This window comes from Archocentrus centrarchus, chromosome 6 (assembly GCF_007364275.1).
Source record: "Archocentrus centrarchus isolate MPI-CPG fArcCen1 chromosome 6, fArcCen1, whole genome shotgun sequence".
NCBI classification, from domain to species: Eukaryota; Metazoa; Chordata; class Actinopteri; order Cichliformes; family Cichlidae; genus Archocentrus; species Archocentrus centrarchus.
In genome coordinates this window covers 31829473-31848017 of record NC_044351.1, presented here as the reverse complement: position 1 = coordinate 31848017, position 18545 = coordinate 31829473, and the positions used below count along the sequence as shown (strand labels likewise).

The window sequence follows — 18545 nt, the reverse complement described above, 5'->3', positions numbered from 1 at the left end:
AGTAGCAGAAGAAATCTAATCAGGGACAATGAGTAAAAAAAAGTAAAGTCTCTATAGTCATAGCTATCTTAAATTTCTGTCTTGAACTAGTTTATGTCTCATTTACAAATGTCACTCAGCAGATGCAGCTCTGAGAGAGCAGGCAGCACAGCTTCTTATCTCCAATCGACACCTCCTTGATATGTCTTCCATCCCTGCCCTCTGCAATATCTGCTGCATCTGTCTTGAGCATTTACTGCTGCAGTGGAGAAACAAAGATACGGGCAGAGCACAGATACCAGAAGAAAAAGGAAGTAAGGCAAAGACAAACACTCAGGAAGCAGAAGAAGGAGTGCAGATGTCAAGAGAAGGAAGAGTGGAAGAGGGCAATAGAGGAGGAAATCTTGCACAAACGAAACAAGATGGAAAAAGAAAAGGAAGCAAAGATGTGATAATGGATGGAACAAATGGCAGAGCCCAGCTACCTCCCACTTCACCCCAAATCCCCACCACCCTCACTCAGGTCTACCTCACTGTTCTGGGCTCATTTCTTCACCGTGACCCTAATCAAGGTGGAAGAGATAGCAGGCCAAAAGCTAAAAGCTTTCCTCAAAGGTAAAGACCGAGTAGAGAACTTAGTGCAACGTATTACCACCTTGAACATTATAATTCAATAAGATGAAATACAGTAAATAGTAACGTGGTACTGAAGAAAAAAAAATCCACCAGCATTACATAATACATGCCGTGCTTCACTTTATAAATTATGTGTTTTCTGTCTTTTTGTGCAGTGCTGTGACCACACTGACCATTCTGAGTCAGTATCAGTCTCAGCTGTGTGAGCTGAGTCAACTGGCTTGGAGAGGCTTAGAGGAAAGCAAGATAGTCTTTTTGAAAAGAGAAATTCCACAGGATGTTTTAGAGTTTTCAGTGAGGACGGGACTCCTCTCGCAGGTCAGACATGAATGCATTCATTAATGTTTTCTACATATCTGTGAACATCCACGAAATCCTCTAAAGCAGCAGGGTGGTATTAGTATTTAAAGGAGGCTTGATGTCAGGTGTATAAGGGGAGTTAGAGGTGGTCACTGTAGAGCCCCTGTCAGGTTTGTAACATAATAATAACATAATTATTTATCTGCTGTTAGGTGGAGCTCAGACATCAGGATGGGATGCTTGTTGATGCCTACTGCTTCATTCATCTGACAGTGCAGGAGTTCCTAGCTGCACTAAGAATCATGACTAGTAATGATGTTACTGACGCACAGCTGAAGAAGAGGTAAGGGACTGAATTCAAGGGAGCCAAACAGAAAGAAACATGGCTATAATTTTTAAGATGATTGCAGTGTCAGGATTGCATTCAGCTGCTCACTAAAGCAAACATCTGATCAGACAGTCACATGGCAGCAGCTCTGTAAATTAGGGCACATAGACATGGCCAAGATGACCTGCTGAAGTTCAACTCATCAAAATGGAGAAGAAATGTGATTTAAGTGATGTGGCATGGTTGTTGTTGGAGCCTGTACTCTTTCAAAAAAATGAGCTCCCTGATCATTTTTTCAGACACATTTTAAAATAAAATTAAGCAACCTCTAGCTGTGGTGCACAAAAGAGCTTATGAATACCATGTATGTAATATAAGCACTTCAGTATTCTGCCCATGGATACTTTGGCATACCAACTAGAACAGCCTGGGATTGAACCACCAACCTTGCAGTTAATAGGTGACCTGCTTTACCTCCTGAGCTATAGCGACATTACACACTGGCATGACCAACATGATACATGAAGCCACATGTAGGAGTGCTCCTTTTGGAAACACTCATATAGGTCATTTTGAGACAAACAACTTATATTATATTATTATGTTATGTTGGGGTCAGACGGGCCGGTCTGAGTGTTTCAGAAACTACTGATCTGCTGGGATTTCCCCACATAACCATCTCAAGGGTTTACAGAGAATGGTCCAAAAAAGAGGAAATATCCAGCGAGCGGCAGTTCTCTGGATTAAAATGCCTTGTTGATGCCAGAGGTCAGGGGAGAATGACCAAACTGCTTTGAGCTAGAAAGGCACCAGTAACTCAAAGAACCACTCGTTACAACCAAGATATACAGAAAAACATCTCTGAAGGCACAATATATCAAACCTCAAAGCAGATGGGTTGCAGCAGCAGTGAACCACATCAGGTGACAGCCATGTCAGCTAAAAACAGGAAATTGAGGCTGCAAGTCATATGGTTACACCAAAAGCGGGCATCAGACGACAAGAAGAACTTAGCCCAATGAGGCTGAATTTCTGCTGCAGCATTTAGATAGAAAAGGTCAGAATTTGGTACAAACTACATAAAAATGTGGATCTTCCTGCTTTGTATCAGTGGTTTAGGCTGGTGATGCTGTAGATGATTTGGGGAATATTTTATTGGCACACTTTGGGCCTTTGTGTACCAATCCAGCACGCTGACCATGGGCATCCCTTTGTGGCCACAGTGCACTGATCTCCTGATGGCTGCTTCCAACTGGAGGAGTCAGGAATTGAACCACCAACCTTCCAGTTAGTAGGTGGCCTGTGCTCCCTCCTTATGTCATAGCTGTATGCCATGCTGCAATGACACATGAAAACACATGTCGGGGCCCTCCTTTTAGAAACGCTCATACAGGTCATAATAGAACAAAAGCCTGATATTGCTGTTCAGACTGGAGGACAAATCTACAGCAACAGTGTGATGCCATCATGTCAGTATGGAGCAAAATCTCTGAGAAATGTTTCAAATATCCTGTTAAAACTATGCCACAAAGAACTAAGACAGCTCTGAGGGCAAAGGTTAATGACACGCGTGCAGTAACCACTGCACTCTGTCATTGGTGTGGGACAATTCAAATTACAAATAAGTGAAACTGCTTTTTTTCCCCCTTTACACAACATTATTACACAGTTGTTGAGCTTTTCTGTTAAATGCATTTAAATTGTCAGCCAATTCACATCCTTAAAACATTAATATTAATTAATTAATTGTCCAGCACATAAACCAAATTGACAAAATGCCCTAAATACTGACACATTCCTCGTTGCTGCCTTAGCTGAATGAGGCTTCTTCTGTTTCCACCTGTCCTCCCAGCTCTGCGCCATGCAGTCTCTACTTGGTCTGGAAATAGCAAACATTAAAATTATTTTCAAATCAGGTAGACACTAGTTTCATGGGACTGTTTTAATCTCAACCTGTAAATTAACTAACAATTCTCATTTGGATTACTGTATGTGAAAAACAACATGATAGAATTTGGCCATGTACAGTCACACCGTATACCAGGAATAACTTTTCCGTGGAAGCAACCTGAGCCGTGCAAGTTAAGCACGCTACAGTATGAGACATATTTGTCCTTACTCCCTACATCAGAAATATACTGATGTAGGCACAAAGTGAACGGTCCAATCAGAGTAGGAGTCTCTGGGACTCTGCAAAGGAGGGGGCGCTGGAAGTGAAATATGGCACAGCTGACATAACTAAGCAGCAGGCGGCTGCAGTCACTCACTGACAGACTCCTTGCATGTACTGTATGTCTGCTACCAGGCTGAATTTTATTCTAACTCTTTTTCTTTTTTGATTAAGTCTGATTCTACTGCTTACTTAATGTATTTTCTAAAATAAACATTTGAACCTATGTTCATAAAACCTATGTATTTACCTATTTATGCATTCTTCTGTGAAAGGGTCTTGTTTTTAATCAAAGGTCATTTTGAAAGCGGAGGTTTAATTGGGTCAGAGCCTGCAGATGCTTAGCTCCACCTCCTCACATCTAAGTGGTGCCCATACGGAGCTCAGCTTCCATCCCCTTTTTGGCTTGAGATCATCTCTCACTTGTCCAAACATATATGTGCTTTTGACAAATTAGACAGGTGGCACAGCTTCATTAATAACTTAAATCTTCTAAAGTAGTATTCTTATCATACAGGAACTTTTAACCTGAACGTTGTACAGTGGTTGTGCATAGATTCCAGGTTTGAAATCTCCAGGAACAAAGCCACTGCACTCAGGATTACAACAAAATGGAATCTGTTCATACATCTATATTTTAATCAATCTGGGTATTGTTTCCCCTAAAGAATTGCAACATTTTTTGGTGGTCATGTGATATATGGATTAGTACGTGGAGTTTTCATCTGATTTAGCTGACGAGGTGGTATGTGGAATGGACATTACCCGTACCCAGGCCCCTAACATGATTGGATGAGGGATCTGCCTCCTTGCACTTCCTCATTTAACCCTATAATTTCAGGTTTACTCCCTCAGCGTCTTGGAGCCTGCAGTTTGAAACCAGTCAGGCAGCTGCAGCACGGTTCAGTTCTGGCTTTGAAGTTTTGTTGTGTGTTTTACTCCGTGAGCATTTGGGGAGCGCAGTAAAATGTTTGCCTTTTCCTTTATACTCAGGAAGAGAGCAGAGGAAAAGGTAAAATCCACTCAAACTGGTGCACTGTACTTCCTTCCTGCTCTGTTTGTGAGCTGTAGAAGAAGCTTATTTTTTCCCTTTGTTTACCTGTTAGTCACTAATAAATGTAATAATAATATTAATTCCTTATTTCAAAATATGCCACTGACCAAAGCACGTTGGACATATTATTATTCCCATCTCCCTGTAGAGCACTGAAACTATCATGTAGACCAGGGGTAGGGAACTCCAGGCCTTGAGAGCCAGTGTCCTGCAGGTTTTAGATGTGTCCCTGATCCAGCACACCTGACTCAAATGACTGAATTACCTCCTCAGTCTGCAGTCAAGTTCTCCAGAGTCCTGCTAATGACTTCTATATGTGATTCAGGTGTGCTGGATCAGGGACACATCTAAAACCTGCAGGACACCGGCTCTCGAGGCCTGGAGTTCCCTACCCCTGATGTAGACAGTAATGTAGCATAGGTCATAATCATACTTCAAATGTTGACTTTGTTCCTTCTGCTTCCTCATCTCATCCTCAGATTCAGTCTGAAAACTCGCTGGACAACCAAATCAGACCAGAAGACGGTGTTCACTGACTCCCTGTACCTCTATGTATGCGGTCTGGCATCCTCACAATGCGCCCCAGCCCTGGTTCAGTTAGCCAAGGTTGCTGGTAGACCAGGACTCCAAAGTTGGGTACAGAAACGACAAGACCTCGTTCTGAAACTGCTCAAAACCATGTGTAACAGCAACACTCTGACCGGACCAAAGGTAGAGTAAAAAACAGGAACAGCAGATAAATAAGAGGCATTGTTTTCCTTTCTGTCTCTTTCTTACTGATCTTTTCTGTCATACGTTTAGATACTGCAGCTTTGCCACTGTGTGCAGGAGAGCCAGAACCAGCAACTGGCCAAGCAGGTTGTGAGTGTGAGACCCACACTGGAGCTACGCAACATCTGGCTGTCACCAAATGATATTGATGCTCTGGCTTTTGTAGTAAATTCAGCTGATTCTGATGGCATTGGTTTGGACTTTGGAGCATGCTCCATGGAGCTCGAGTGTTTAGAAGTTCTGGCCAGGTGTCGGCGTATTCATTGTCTCAGGTGAGTCCACACAGATCTTCACAAGTTGCTAAAAAAGTGTAAAGTGTTTAAGCTAGAAAAAAGGTAATTAAAACAATACTGTGCACTTAAAACTAGCATAAATAAAATATAATTATATTTATTGTCAAGTGTTTGTACTGTACTTCTGTACTGTTAGCATAATAAAAATAACTCCTACACTAAGAAAAACTAAACATTTTAAAGCATCTGAAACCAAACAGAAGCAAATGAGAAATACAAAACCATAATAACTCAGATGCAAGTATTAAAAAGTAACAGCATCTATTTGAAATTATTCCACAAGCTTCTTCATTTGATATTTGTGTGAATGCTTGGGGCCCAGAGGCACTATAGGAGCCACTGAATGCTGTCATTGTGACACATGAGAATGTTAAAGTGGTGGCGTTGATCTGTCAAAAATCCTGAAACCCATGTTTAGCCCGTGGACATTCGGAGAGAGGACCGGTTATACAGCAGCAGTGGATGTCGCTGTGGACAGAGCTGCTGCTTTGCCTTTGACATTCCCCCAGCTGCCCGGCCACCTGTCAGACAGGGAAATGAACGAGGCTTTGTATTTCCTGCCGTGACCCCGTGGTTAGTGCGTGCAGCCGATCCTTCTTGTTACAAGCAGACAGAGAGTAGCCTGGACTCAAGTGTAAAAACATAACTACTGATTCCTTTAAAGCATTGTTTTTTTTATCAGTTCCAAGAAGAATGCCTCCTGCACACAAGTTTGCACTTGCATGTTACTTCGTGGTGGGCAGGTCAGGGCTTATCTGTTTAGCAACATCTGGAGGCTGCATGTTCCCATCCCACAGCGAGTTACTCATTTGTTTATTGTGACTAGTTTTATGCTGACTGGTGTCTTTCTAACTAACGCTGTCTGTCCAGCTGGAGAGCTGTCCCTCCTTAGTTGCTCTTCCTGATCTTTTCCTTATCCAAATCAAGGATTTAATAACAGAGGCATGTGTGTTGTACGGACTGTGAAACTAAAGAAGGTGTCTTAATTTTGGACATGACAAATGAGACAAACAATAATGTGGTAATACCTTAAACCAGATTAGGCCCAAACATCAGAGAACAAAGAGAAGTTACAGTGTAACTATATGATAAAATGCATTTACACATAAGCTATCATAAAAAAAAAGTGCTGTCATCAATACTATATGTAAATGTATTAAACTACACTAAAAAATTGGCCCTCAACTTACATATAAATTCAAAGGTTTATTTAGTCAAACAATTAATGAATAAAGAAAATGTCCTTGTTAAAAACTGAATGTGTACCAAATTTCATTTGACCAGATTCATTAAACACTTTACTTATGTAACATAATTACATGGAAAGTTTACATGTAATTAAATTACTTAAAGTCATTTTTTGAGTATCCGTCATAATTTCATTCAGAAATGTGAAAAATATAATCTACAAAAACTGCTGTAAACTCAAAATCATATACAGATTAAAACTTTATGACCCTGCTAAGCGACTAGTTTATACAAGTAAAGCAAACACATACCATATACAATGTAACCAGTGTTCAAAATGAATTGCGTCAAAAGACCCAATATATAGGGATCCTTCAGTGAGTTATTGACAGAGGTTACAGGAAACAATACAGCAATTGTTTTTTTTTTTGTTTTTTATACTTTTTTTTTCAGCCTTTATTTGACAGTGTAGAGAGACAGGAAAGTGGGAGGAGAGAGACGGGGGAAGACACGCATTAAATGGCGACAGGCCAGGATGCGAATCTGCACCTCCTGCACCGTATACGTGGTCGCCTACTCATTCACTGAGCCACCCTGGTGCCCACAACACAACAATTCTTCATATAATAACCTTTTTTGGCTTTCAGTTTGCAGCCTGTGAATTCAGCGTGCATTCCTTTGTAACTGTAATCTGTCTCTGTCACCACCTTTTTGAGTAAGAGGTACCATTTTTATGATTTGATGCCTCCTTATTTTACTTTTATGTTCAGAAATTCAAGCACATTTTAACAAGTATATTCATTAATTTGGTCCTGCACAGAGTCTGATTCATTTTGAACTTTTTTTATTACCAGTATGAGGATGTAAAAACAGATCCTCTTTAATTATAGCTCTGCATTCAAGCAAAGATTAAGCATGGGAATTTAACAACTCACAGGTTAGATAAAAAATGATAAGGAGGGTCAAAATGGGGTTTTGGCACAGTTATAATCGAGTGCCTGTTTTCTCTTTGTTTTCATAAGTTGGTAAACTGCCAAGGAAACTGGCGCTCTCACCGGGGACTATCCTCAACTGATAACTACACAATTAATTTATCTGTTGATATAAACAAAGCAGTATAAATATGTTAGCTCAAAGCACGTTTTCTCTTGTCGTAGTTTTCAGTGACATTTTCCAATTTATGCTTTGAACACGTCTGATGTAGATTGTTTTTTTGCAGCTTCTAATCCTAGGCTTGTTTCCATGTGTGGTTTCAGTTTTCACAGCCGCAAGTATGGAGACAAGTTTGCTGAGAAGTTGTCATCTGTTTTGCATGAATTCACAACCCTGAGAAAGCTAGAGTAGGTTTCATATTGTTGCTTTGTCCTGTGAGAAATTTATTAAAGGTAACCGTCCCTTAACCACAATAGTTAACTCATTAGATGTTTGTCTTCACAAGGTTTTCTGTTGCCAGTCTGACTGCTGCAGGAGCAGCTAGCTTGGCCTCTGGTCTGCAGAAGTGTCCAGAAATCACTGAAATCAAGTATATTTTCTGTTGTTCATATAGCACACCATTATTTTACTGCTAGATTAACAAGATACTTCATATAATAAAGTTTATGCTAACTTTCCTGTTGGTTTTGTTTGTTCCAGCCTAAGTGACAACAGTATGAAAGATGAAGGAATCAGCCATATTGCTGGGATTTTTACCAAACTACCAAACCTTTCCACTATAATGTAAGTTCACATTTCTCATCGGACGACTGTGCTGCATTTGGGCCAAGTAAATTATACAGGTGGTTCATATGGTGAACATATATCTGTGTGTGTTTGTGTGTTTGTAGGCTGGGACGAAACAGCACAACCCTGAATGCGGCAGACTGTCTCATCGAGACAATGTCTTCATGTTTGAACATTCAGCATATTCATGCAGAGTATGAGCGCACACACATGTACACATACACACACATTGCCAGTTAAAGCACAGGCACGATTAATCACTAGAGCTACACAATCTCATTTTCAACAACAACAAAAAAAAAAAAATTACACAAATTTATTGACTGCTCTGTAAATATTTTCCCAGTCATAGATTTGAGTTTCCTCAACTTCAAAGCAGCAAATTATAATGAATCAAATAAAAAGTACCAGGTAAACATTGTCGTGAATGTGTATTATAGTCAAGATTTTTTTTTCTTTGCAGAGGGAACAAAGAATTGACAGTAAAGTTCTTCCAAAAGTCAGATATGAACAGGTGACTTTTATGCTTTGATAAAACAAATAAAACAATAAAATGAACAGAGTAATATTCTGATCTATTCATTTCCCCCCCCCCTTCACAGCCATAAATTTAAGTCTGAACCAACAATCAGGTAAGACATGAAACAAATAAATTGATTTACTGTATCTTAACTGTGTTTATTTGGGGAACTTTGTTCCTGTGTTGATCTTAAATGGGTGTTCACAAAAAGTGCACTCACCTCGACTTTCTCGGCATCAATAAATCTGGAATAGAAAGGAAGTTTATGTGCAGATTGATTTAAATACGACTCCTTTCAGGGTTGCATTTTATTGTTTCAAGGTTTTTGTATCATGAATGTTTGGATTATGACGGTAACATTTTCCCCCAGCTTGCTGAACCAGAAATGGAGCAAGTCTGAGATGCAGAAACTTGCCAAGTCCTTGGCTCGATGCCGTGCCCTGTCTGTCCTAGAGTAAGCTACCATAAATACTCCTCTTCAAAAACCTCCAGCAAAGGCACAGAGCACTAAAAACAGAGAAAATCAGTAATGAATAGAATAAAAATACAGTTACTGAATTATTGTTTTTCAACTCGTAGCAATTGAAGAATCTGCAAAACTACACAATCTGTACTGTACATTGGTTGTTTGTAGTAACAAAGGCCAATGAATTTGCGTGCATGTTGTGCTGTATGTGTTTGCACTCTAGTCTGTCTGGAGGCCAGTGGGACGAAGAAATTTTAAAGACACTGACTCAGTTTTTGCTGAAAAAAACTGATAAGATCACTGAAAAGATCATGTAAGTCTGGATTCATTTTGGTGGTGTGCTTGTGGTGCACTTTTCTATAATTATGCATAACAAAGTCCCAAACCTTTCATACACTCTTTGGCTTTTAAGGTTTAAGAATAAGCAGTGTCAAAAATAAGCAGCAGCATTTTGTTGATGTTTTCCCATCTTTTCTTAGCATGAATGACAGCTGCTCATCAGTGGAGTGTTTGGTGGTTCTGACGGCTCTGCTGTCTGATCATCCCGCTGTGATGGAGCTTCACATCAGGTACAAACACACATTTATTGTTAACATGCATATGAAACACACATCCACACCTGCAGTAGTTGCAGGCACGTTTAGACATACTGTACATTTTTCTAATGCATTTTACTTTTTTAGCACCTCGTTTAATTAAACTGAATTTATTTTCTTAATCGTGGCGTCACTTCTGCCGTGTTATTTGATGTTTCTTTATGTTGCAGATTACAGGATCCTGTTCAGGCTTCTGTTGTGTTCTCCAGAGGGAGCGAAAAACCTGCAAATGAAATATCTAAAACTCTCTGGTATGTCAGCAATGATGAAACAGTATTTTTGAGAGCACAGCAGTGGGGTATTAATTACACCCAAGCAGTAACACTGCAGTTTGTAAGTGGTAACCATCAGACCATCAGTTAGCGAGAAAAACATGTTTTTATTGTTTAAATGGGTTGTTCAGGTATATCTTTTGCTCATCTAGTTCTGCAGTTGTAAAATATATCATCATAACTAATGACAATCACACAGCTTTTGCTGTATTTTGTCAGCCTCAGCTACTGCAGTCTGAATCCTGCTGACCTGGAAAGAGTGTGGAGAAGTCTGGGAACCTCGTCTGATCTCACCGTGCTGGAGTAAGATACACAAGAAGCACGAACATGCACACACTGTTTGCGGTTAGACCTTTACGTAGCTTTTACAGTGCTTAACAAATTTATGAGACCACCTGTTATAAAAACAATAAAATACAAATATTTTAGGAATCTCTCAAATGCTTGTTTCAAACTAAAAATTATATTCTTATTTATTAGCCAAATAAAGAACTGAATTCACATTTTTATGCTCAAATTTGAGCCGGCACACCGGACCTCTCTGAGAAGCATAATTTTCAATCACTAAAACTTATTTTTCTGTTCAGGAATGCAAATAAATAACTAATAATATTTTTTGTTAATTTGGCATCTATATCAAAAAATAATGTGCATTAGTATTTTTTCTGCTTTCTTTTTGTACAACAGTAAATTTGGAAATACACGGATAACAATAATTATATTTCAGCAAAAATATAATTGTGGTTAAAGGCCTTGCACATATTGGTGGATTAACCATTACAGAAACATGAAAAATTATTTTGGTAATTACCTATATGGTTAATTTAGGGCAGCTGTGGCGTAAACCTTACACTGGATGGTGGTCTAATAAATCTGTTAATATTGTATATTTGTTAGAGTATACAGATACACTTAAAAAAGAGACCACTGTTGACACTTATTATACATTTTAGTTTGAATAACTGTATCCACACTGTGTTTAAGAAGTTATTTATATGTTATGTTCCCTTGACAAAAATCCCATTGAATTATAATGAATTTTTTTTTTTTTAACCTCTCTTTTCAGTTTGTCCAGTAACTGTTTAGGCAACAAAGGTCTGAAAAAGCTGCTGGATGTCCTGCCTCATCTTGGCAAAATAAAAGAAATTAAGTAAGGCTCACACACATCCTTACATTGTCTTTGGGGGAAGCTGGAGCCCGTTCCAGCTGTCATGTGACACAGCCGGGTGAGAGGCGGTGTGCACATTGGACAGATTGCCAGCCTATCACAGAGCTTACGCACAACCATCATAACTAATAATTACTTAACAATTATACCTCTTTTAAGGGTGCACTGATGATATTTATAGCAAAAATTCATGATACCTAGAATTGTGTTGTATAAGTGACCCTGGTAGCAGGATTTCCCTCCATTGCCTCTTTAGCGATTTGCGAGTATTTCAGGAAAGACGAGTCTTTGTCTCGTTGTAAGATATACACAGTAAGCTGGAAAATGCAGGTCGGCTATTTTTTCTCACCAAACAGGTTCCAAACAGCCTGTGCTGATGTTGGCGTCCGCTTTGTTTACCCCACAGCATTATTCAATTTAAATTGCTTTTTCAAACACAACGCTGACTTCCTCCTTGCTCATTGTTTTTCTTTTCTTTTTTTCAGCGCCAGTAACAATGACATCAGCATGGAAGGTGTGGTGATGCTGGCTAGTGCTTTACGCTCCCATAGCAGCTTAACACAAATTCATGTCAGGTAATATTTGTTCTACATTGTAGCCAATTAATGATGCTGCTACAGTGAGCACCCGTTTTAACAACTGCTGCAGTTGGCAAATATTATTAAATAGCTGTTTTATCCAACCATTTCTGCGAGTTATTCAGGTCTGGGGTTTACAAATGCATCTGTTTATGAAACATTCAATACTATCTGTCATATAGCTTTATATTGGTCAATCAGGGAGGCAGTGGTCTGGTTATAAACTGGCTGTTGGTGCTCTTTTACAGTGGTGGAGGCAAAGAGGAAGTCAGTCTGAAGTTCTGCCCTGGTGAAAGGTTAAAAAAAAAAAAAAAAACTGCAAACGTTAACACAATCCTGCCAGTGCTGGTCTGGTAATCTAATTCTCTACTTTATTTCTTTTTTTTTTTTTTTAGTGATGACAAACAACAGCCAAAGCTATTCCGGTACAGTAAGCAAATAAAGGCGTGCAGAAAAAATACAAATTTGACTTCTGACTTTCAGTATAAAAGAATTTTCCTTCTTTATCTTTTTCTAGAGTGAACAACAGCGACGTCCCACCACCTGATTTAACCAAAATATGTAGAAAATTGGTTCAGAGTCACTTTTGTTTGGAGTTAGAGTAAGTTTTAATGTTGTATATCAGTAAATTATTCAATAACATTTTAAGTAGTGACTGAACAGGTACACATTTATGCACTGATATGTTCTGTCAGGTTATCTCGGTGTTCGCTGACCGACAAAGCCATTGAGACTCTCCTCAAAGTGTTGCCAAAAATGACGTCACTGAAGAGACTCAAGTAAGATGTTCACATGCATGCAAGAATCAATGGTAATAAACTGATGATACAGCTATATATATCTACATGCTAAAGCCAAGAAGCAGTCTAAAGAACTGTCAGCAGTGGTATAAATTATAACTAACTGGTTAACAAATTCAAATTTATTCTTAATGTCTAAAGTCTGCAAATGCAGATCCAGATGTAGGAGGGAGACCAGTTGTTGATAAATATTTAGGGACAAGTTAAAAAAAGTTGTGAATAGAGTCAAGAAGAACACATATTTGTTTAATATGTGCATTGAAAGACATATCCTGGTCCAAATTGACTCCTCACAGTGTTATTGAAGACCAAGGTAATGCCATTCAGAGTAAGTAACTAGTTAGACACCATTTGTAGGGCTGAGTACAATGACCTCAGTTTTATCTAAATTTAGAAGCAGGAAATTAGAGGTCATCCAGGCCTTTATGTCTTTAAGACATTCCTGCAGTTTAACTAATTGATTGTGTGTCATCTGACTTTGTGGATACATAAAGCTGGGTATCATCTGCACAGCAATGAAAATGAATGCTATGCCTTCTAATGGAAACATGTATAACCCTGTGGAACTTAATAGTTAACCTTAGTGTGTGAAGAAGGCTCCCCATTTACGTGAACAAACTGGAGTCTATTAGATAAATATGATTTAAACCACTGCAGTGCAGTACCTTTAATACCTATGGCATGCTCTGAGAAGCTCCTTTGTAACCTTCACTAATGCTGTTTCTGTATTTTGAGGAATTGCGGCTTCTCAGGTTCATTAAGTACAGTTCATGAAAAAAGACAGACACTGACCTTCTCTCATGCTACAGATGAAAATTAGCCTGTCTAAATCTGGTATATTTGCATGATGAACTTAAGTGCATTGTCCCTTTTTACCTAAAGATACAAATAATATCAACATGACAGGATAGCAATTTAAAAAAAAAAACACCCAGAAGAACACTCAGTTTCTTTTTTGTGTTACATTGTGGATTATTAAACCAAGCAAGCTGACTTCTATGACTTAATTTCCTAAATTCTAATGAACTCGTTCCTCCTCAGTGTCAGCCATAGCATCACATCTGCAACCAGTGCTGTCACGCTGGTCAGCTGTTTGACTGACAGTCAGCGAGTAACATCAGTGGAGCTCAGGTACGGTCCACACTTAAGCTGCATTCATCACAACACAGTAGGCATCATAATTACTTTAATTCCTCTAACTTGTCTTGTTTGGTTAATTGCTGCTTTGATCTCTCCTTTAGCCCTGAGAGTGAATCCTTCATCAATTTTGATGCAGTGAAAGCAGAACAAGTGAGCTGCAGGTCTGTGATCAGCAACATTTTGAGTTTATAGGTTACTGATGACTTAACAACCTCTGTGGGTGTTTTCAGACTGCTTTATTTGTCACTTACCTAAGTATTCACAGCTCACACACTGCAGCAGGTTTGGCGCCTAGTTTTAGGCTGCCAGTGTGTCTCAATAGGAAACTGAATATACACAGCTCTGGCAGGAGGTGTCAGAAAACAGTAAATGGATCAGAGCACTTTCAGTCTGTTTATTTTAGCATTTGGCTGAAAACTACGTGCTGCCATTTTTCTGTTTTACTTTCAGTGTAAAAAATGCTGTTTAAACCAGTAAGATGAAAGAGTGCACGGCACTGCAGAGCAGCACACATAATTTTATGGTACTTAAAGGAAAAAGATAATATCAATTGCTAGTTTAAAGGTCTAAACTGTATGTATGTCTCTGTATTTCATGATCTATGTTTTTTATCAGGACACAATAAGAAAGTTCAGGTGCTAGAATAAATCTGTAACTACAGCACAACTGGTAGCTAATTAACTTAATCAGCTGTTTCTTTCTGTCTCCCTGATTGTGTGTAACACAGGTTAATTAATTTCTGCCTAAAGAGTGACAACTTGAAGAAACTGCTTGAGATCCTGCAGCGGGGTCCCCAGCTGTCAGATCTTGAGTATGAATCACACAAACACTTATACACAGTCTTAGAAACATAACCGCACACCCATGTGGATAATCCAGTGCTTTCTTCTTGAACTTTCATCTGGGATGGATGCTCAGCTCTTTTCTTTCCATTGCAGTTTGTCAAGTAACCAACTGGAAGATGAAGGCATTAGATTCTTTGTGAATTCTCTACAAAGGCTAAAAATCAGCACATATGTCAAGTAAGATTTAAACATATTAAGGTTTAGGTTATTTATAAAGCCGAAGAGTAAAAAAAAAACACTGAAATGTACACTCACTAGCCACTTTATTAAATACGCCTGTTCAGCTGCTTCTTAACACAAATATCTAATCAGCCAATGACATGACAGTAACTCGATACATTTAGGCATGTAGACATGGTCAAGACAACCTGCTAAAGTTCAAAGCGAACATCAGAATAGGAAAGAAAGGTGATTTAAGTGACTTTGGACGTGGCATGGTTGTTGATGCCAGTTGGGCTGGTCTGAGTATTTCAGAAACTGCTAATCTACTGGGATTTTCCCAGACAACCATTCCTAGGATTTATAGGAATGGTCAGAAAAAGAGAAAACATCCAGTGAGCAGCTGGTTTGATGTCAGAGGAGGATGGCTGGACTGCTCCAAGCTGATAGGAGGGCGACAGTGATTCAAATAACCACTTGTTACAACCAAGGTGTGCAGAAGAGCATCTCTGAACATTCAGTGCATTGAACCTTGAAGCACACGGGCTACAGCAGCAGCAGACCACGCTAGATGCCATTCCTGTCAGCTAAGAACAGGAAACTGAGGCTACAATTTACACTGGCTCGCCAAAATTGATCAATAGAAGCTTAAAAAATGTTGCCTCGTCCGATGAGTCTCGATTTCTGCTGCAACCTTCAGATGCTAGGGTCAGAATTCAGCGTAAGCAGCATAAGAGTCTGGATCCATCCTGCCTTGGATCAGTGGCTCAGGCTGGTTGCGATGGTGGTGCAATGGTGTGGGGGATATTTGCTTGGCACACTTTGGGCCCCTTAGGACCATCTGAGTGCCTACCTGACTATGGCTGCTGACCACGTCCATCGCTTTATGACCAGAGTGTACTCATCTTCTTTTGGCTGATAATGTGTCCTGTCACAAAACTCAAATCATCTCAAACTGGCTTCTCAAATAGGACAATAAGTTAATGAGTTACTTTAACGGCTTCTGCAGTCACCTCATAGCATGTGATAGAACGGGAGATTTGCATCATTGATGTGCAGCCAATAGAGCTGCAGCAACTGTCTCATGCCATCAGGTCAATATGGACCAAAATCTCTGAGGAATGTTTCCAGCACTTTGTTCAATCTACGTATGCTGTGAAGAATTAAGTCAGTTCTGAAGGAATAAGGGGCTCAAACATGGTACTAGCAAGGTGTACCTAATAAAGTGTCCTGTGAGTGTATATCAGAGTCACCTTCAATCAGACCCAGATCAATTAATCAATATTCAAAAATGATTTGTCTGACAGTTAATGGGTAGAATATATACTAACACTTTTCTTTATGCAGTCTCAGTAACAACAGACTGACCCAGCAGGGGCTGCTAGATGTGGCCAGCACACTGAGCACCTATGCTAATGTCTCTGCTGTAGAACTCAGGTGAGTCTGTGCACAGGGAAAAAAAAAAAAAGTTAATGGAATGCTTTTGATTAATCTATAATCAATTATTTGGCCCTGTCTCTCTCTCTTTGTCCATGGACTCTACATTCTGATGTGTGCTGGTAGTTTGGGAGAAGAAGAGCGGTGTCTCATCTGGTTCAGACAAAATGACAGTTGTGAAAAAACTCTGAGGTAGGAGCAGAGCATTGAGACACATCACTACAACTAAAATCTACAATAACAGTTAATTTTTAAAGTGGAATTCGCACCTACAGCGTGCAGACATTACAAATTAATCAGGCTGACAAACTCTCCGACTCATCAAAGTTTGTGCCAACACTAAACAGCCAAAGTCACCTCAAATCAACTGATTGGGGATCTTAAGCTAATTGATGCCTACAGAGCAGGGGAAGGCTTCCAGTTTGCACTCAGTTAAGAGAAAGTGTGGAAAGAACCGACACAGAGGTGCAGTGCATAATGCAGCACTAGTGCACAACAGGACAGATAAAGGGAAAGCTTACATGTGCTCTGATTACAGAAGACAACATCTGATATTCAATGTAACATCTGCATGAGACAGGGTTTGCTTTGGGTTTGTGTCTGCAGCACCAGAGACATATAGAAAAGAATGGATTCAACATATCAGCTAAATCTGAAGGTCAATCAGTAAACTGTAAAAATCCACCATGAGCAACTTAAAAAGAGTTCCCCTGACCTCAGTGCCAGTAGAAAAGAACTTGAAGGAATCAGGAAAGAAAAATGGGTGAAAACCCCTAAATCCAGCTTGCACACTGTGGGCTACTAGGGGCAGACACAGCATGCAACCCACACCTTTGTATAAGACTATAAATATTTTACCACCTAATTCATTTCCGGTGTCTTGTTGACACGTTTTAGCTGCTCTGAAAGTACCTTCCTTCACTGTAGCGCTCACAGATGGAAACAAACAGAAAGTGAAAACTGAACTGTCGCCGTATGTCACTGTCCCAGAGTCGTTTTTGAACTAGAACAAGTTATTTTCAATTCTTCTTTGGAAACTCATAATGTCAGTGTTTCGGTAATCTTTGCATTCAGCACTCACTTTGCAGAAACCTACATTTGTATTTTCTATTTTTTTTTTCCCACCAGTATCAAGGAGGGCAGTTTGAGGGAGGACCATGTAATCAGGTTAGCAGAGATTGTGTCCAGTTGTCCCCATCTGGCCAAAGTGGAGTAAGTTTACCTCCATCTTTAGACTGCTTTAAGGGTTTCATCAGATAAAACAAAGGTTTCTTTGTAATTACAATTACAATTGATAAACTTGGATTCGTGAGATGATTAAAATATGTAAGGGTGAAGATAAAACAAGGTCATATTTCTTTAACATTTTAGACTTTAGTTAACAGTAAGGAATTGATCAGAAGTGTCTCAGCCCATCAGAAAATGAGTAATGATCGATCTGTGGTTGGTCTGCAGGTTAAAACACAGTTTGCTGCAGCTGACTGAAGATCTTGCACATCTGCTGAGCTGCAGTCAAAGTGGATGTGTTTTCAGGTGACCCAAATTAAGCTTTGCTGTTTAGCTCTTGAACAAACCTTTTCAGCCTTTTGTCAAACTACAATTTCGACAAATCAGTCAGTGAAGTGGTGTAGAAATGCTTAATCATACTGAGATGCTTTTCCACTCAGTATCGAGGAGAGCTGGATCAGAGCTGAGGAAGCGCTCCGATTAGTGCGGCGCTGTCTGGAACTCAGCAGCAACCTGCAAACTGTCAGGTGAGATATGCAAACTGATGCAAATGAATACACATGTCAGGAGACACTTCTTTTAAATATTCAAACTTACTGCTAAATAATGTCCCAAATAAAGATATACAGCACGTGTTTTAAAGCTGTCAGCGATGTTTATTTTCCAGGATTCACCAGAACACACTCCACCTGTCTCTGATGGAGTCCACTGAACTGACGTCAGTTAGGTAATGACTTTATTAATAATTGTGATTGTATGCAGTAGCTGCGTGCTTCGTGTGTATATTGATAAAACTGCAAGTATAAAAATGTAGTTAAATCAGTGGAAAATATGAAGCCAGCATCTGCTGGTATTTTGAATTTCATATGTGCAGAAATAAACTGATCCAGGCCGTGTTA

The 18545-nt window shown here is 39.5% G+C and overlaps 1 protein-coding gene across 2 annotated transcripts in view; it reads left to right on the top strand.

Moving 5' to 3' along the window:
* Positions 1-18545, top strand: part of nlrc5 (NLR family, CARD domain containing 5) — a 33756-nt gene that overhangs the window by 8787 nt on the left and 6424 nt on the right. Inside the window, exons 9-40 of one of the 2 annotated variants that reach the window (XM_030731104.1) lie at positions 123-594; positions 771-933; positions 1128-1258; positions 4947-5178; positions 5269-5510; positions 7976-8059; positions 8158-8241; positions 8352-8435; positions 8543-8632; positions 8902-8952; positions 9041-9070; positions 9329-9412; positions 9648-9737; positions 9904-9993; positions 10191-10271; positions 10512-10595; positions 11359-11442; positions 11946-12035; positions 12287-12334; positions 12434-12463; positions 12556-12639; positions 12734-12817; positions 13880-13969; positions 14080-14139; positions 14706-14789; positions 14917-15000; positions 16330-16419; positions 16546-16611; positions 17548-17631; positions 17875-17952; positions 18087-18173; positions 18314-18373. In XM_030731104.1, the coding sequence (XP_030586964.1) occupies positions 123-594; positions 771-933; positions 1128-1258; positions 4947-5178; positions 5269-5510; positions 7976-8059; positions 8158-8241; positions 8352-8435; positions 8543-8632; positions 8902-8952; positions 9041-9070; positions 9329-9412; positions 9648-9737; positions 9904-9993; positions 10191-10271; positions 10512-10595; positions 11359-11442; positions 11946-12035; positions 12287-12334; positions 12434-12463; positions 12556-12639; positions 12734-12817; positions 13880-13969; positions 14080-14139; positions 14706-14789; positions 14917-15000; positions 16330-16419; positions 16546-16611; positions 17548-17631; positions 17875-17952; positions 18087-18173; positions 18314-18373 (3295 nt within the window). Of the gene's footprint in view, positions 1-119; positions 595-770; positions 934-1127; positions 1259-4946; positions 5179-5268; positions 5511-7975; positions 8060-8157; positions 8242-8351; positions 8436-8542; positions 8633-8901; positions 8953-9040; positions 9071-9328; positions 9413-9647; positions 9738-9903; positions 9994-10190; positions 10272-10511; positions 10596-11358; positions 11443-11945; positions 12036-12286; positions 12335-12433; positions 12464-12555; positions 12640-12733; positions 12818-13879; positions 13970-14079; positions 14140-14705; positions 14790-14916; positions 15001-16329; positions 16420-16545; positions 16612-17547; positions 17632-17874; positions 17953-18086; positions 18174-18313; positions 18374-18545 lie in introns of both variants that reach the window. The other variant, XM_030731103.1, reaches the window with a different exon arrangement.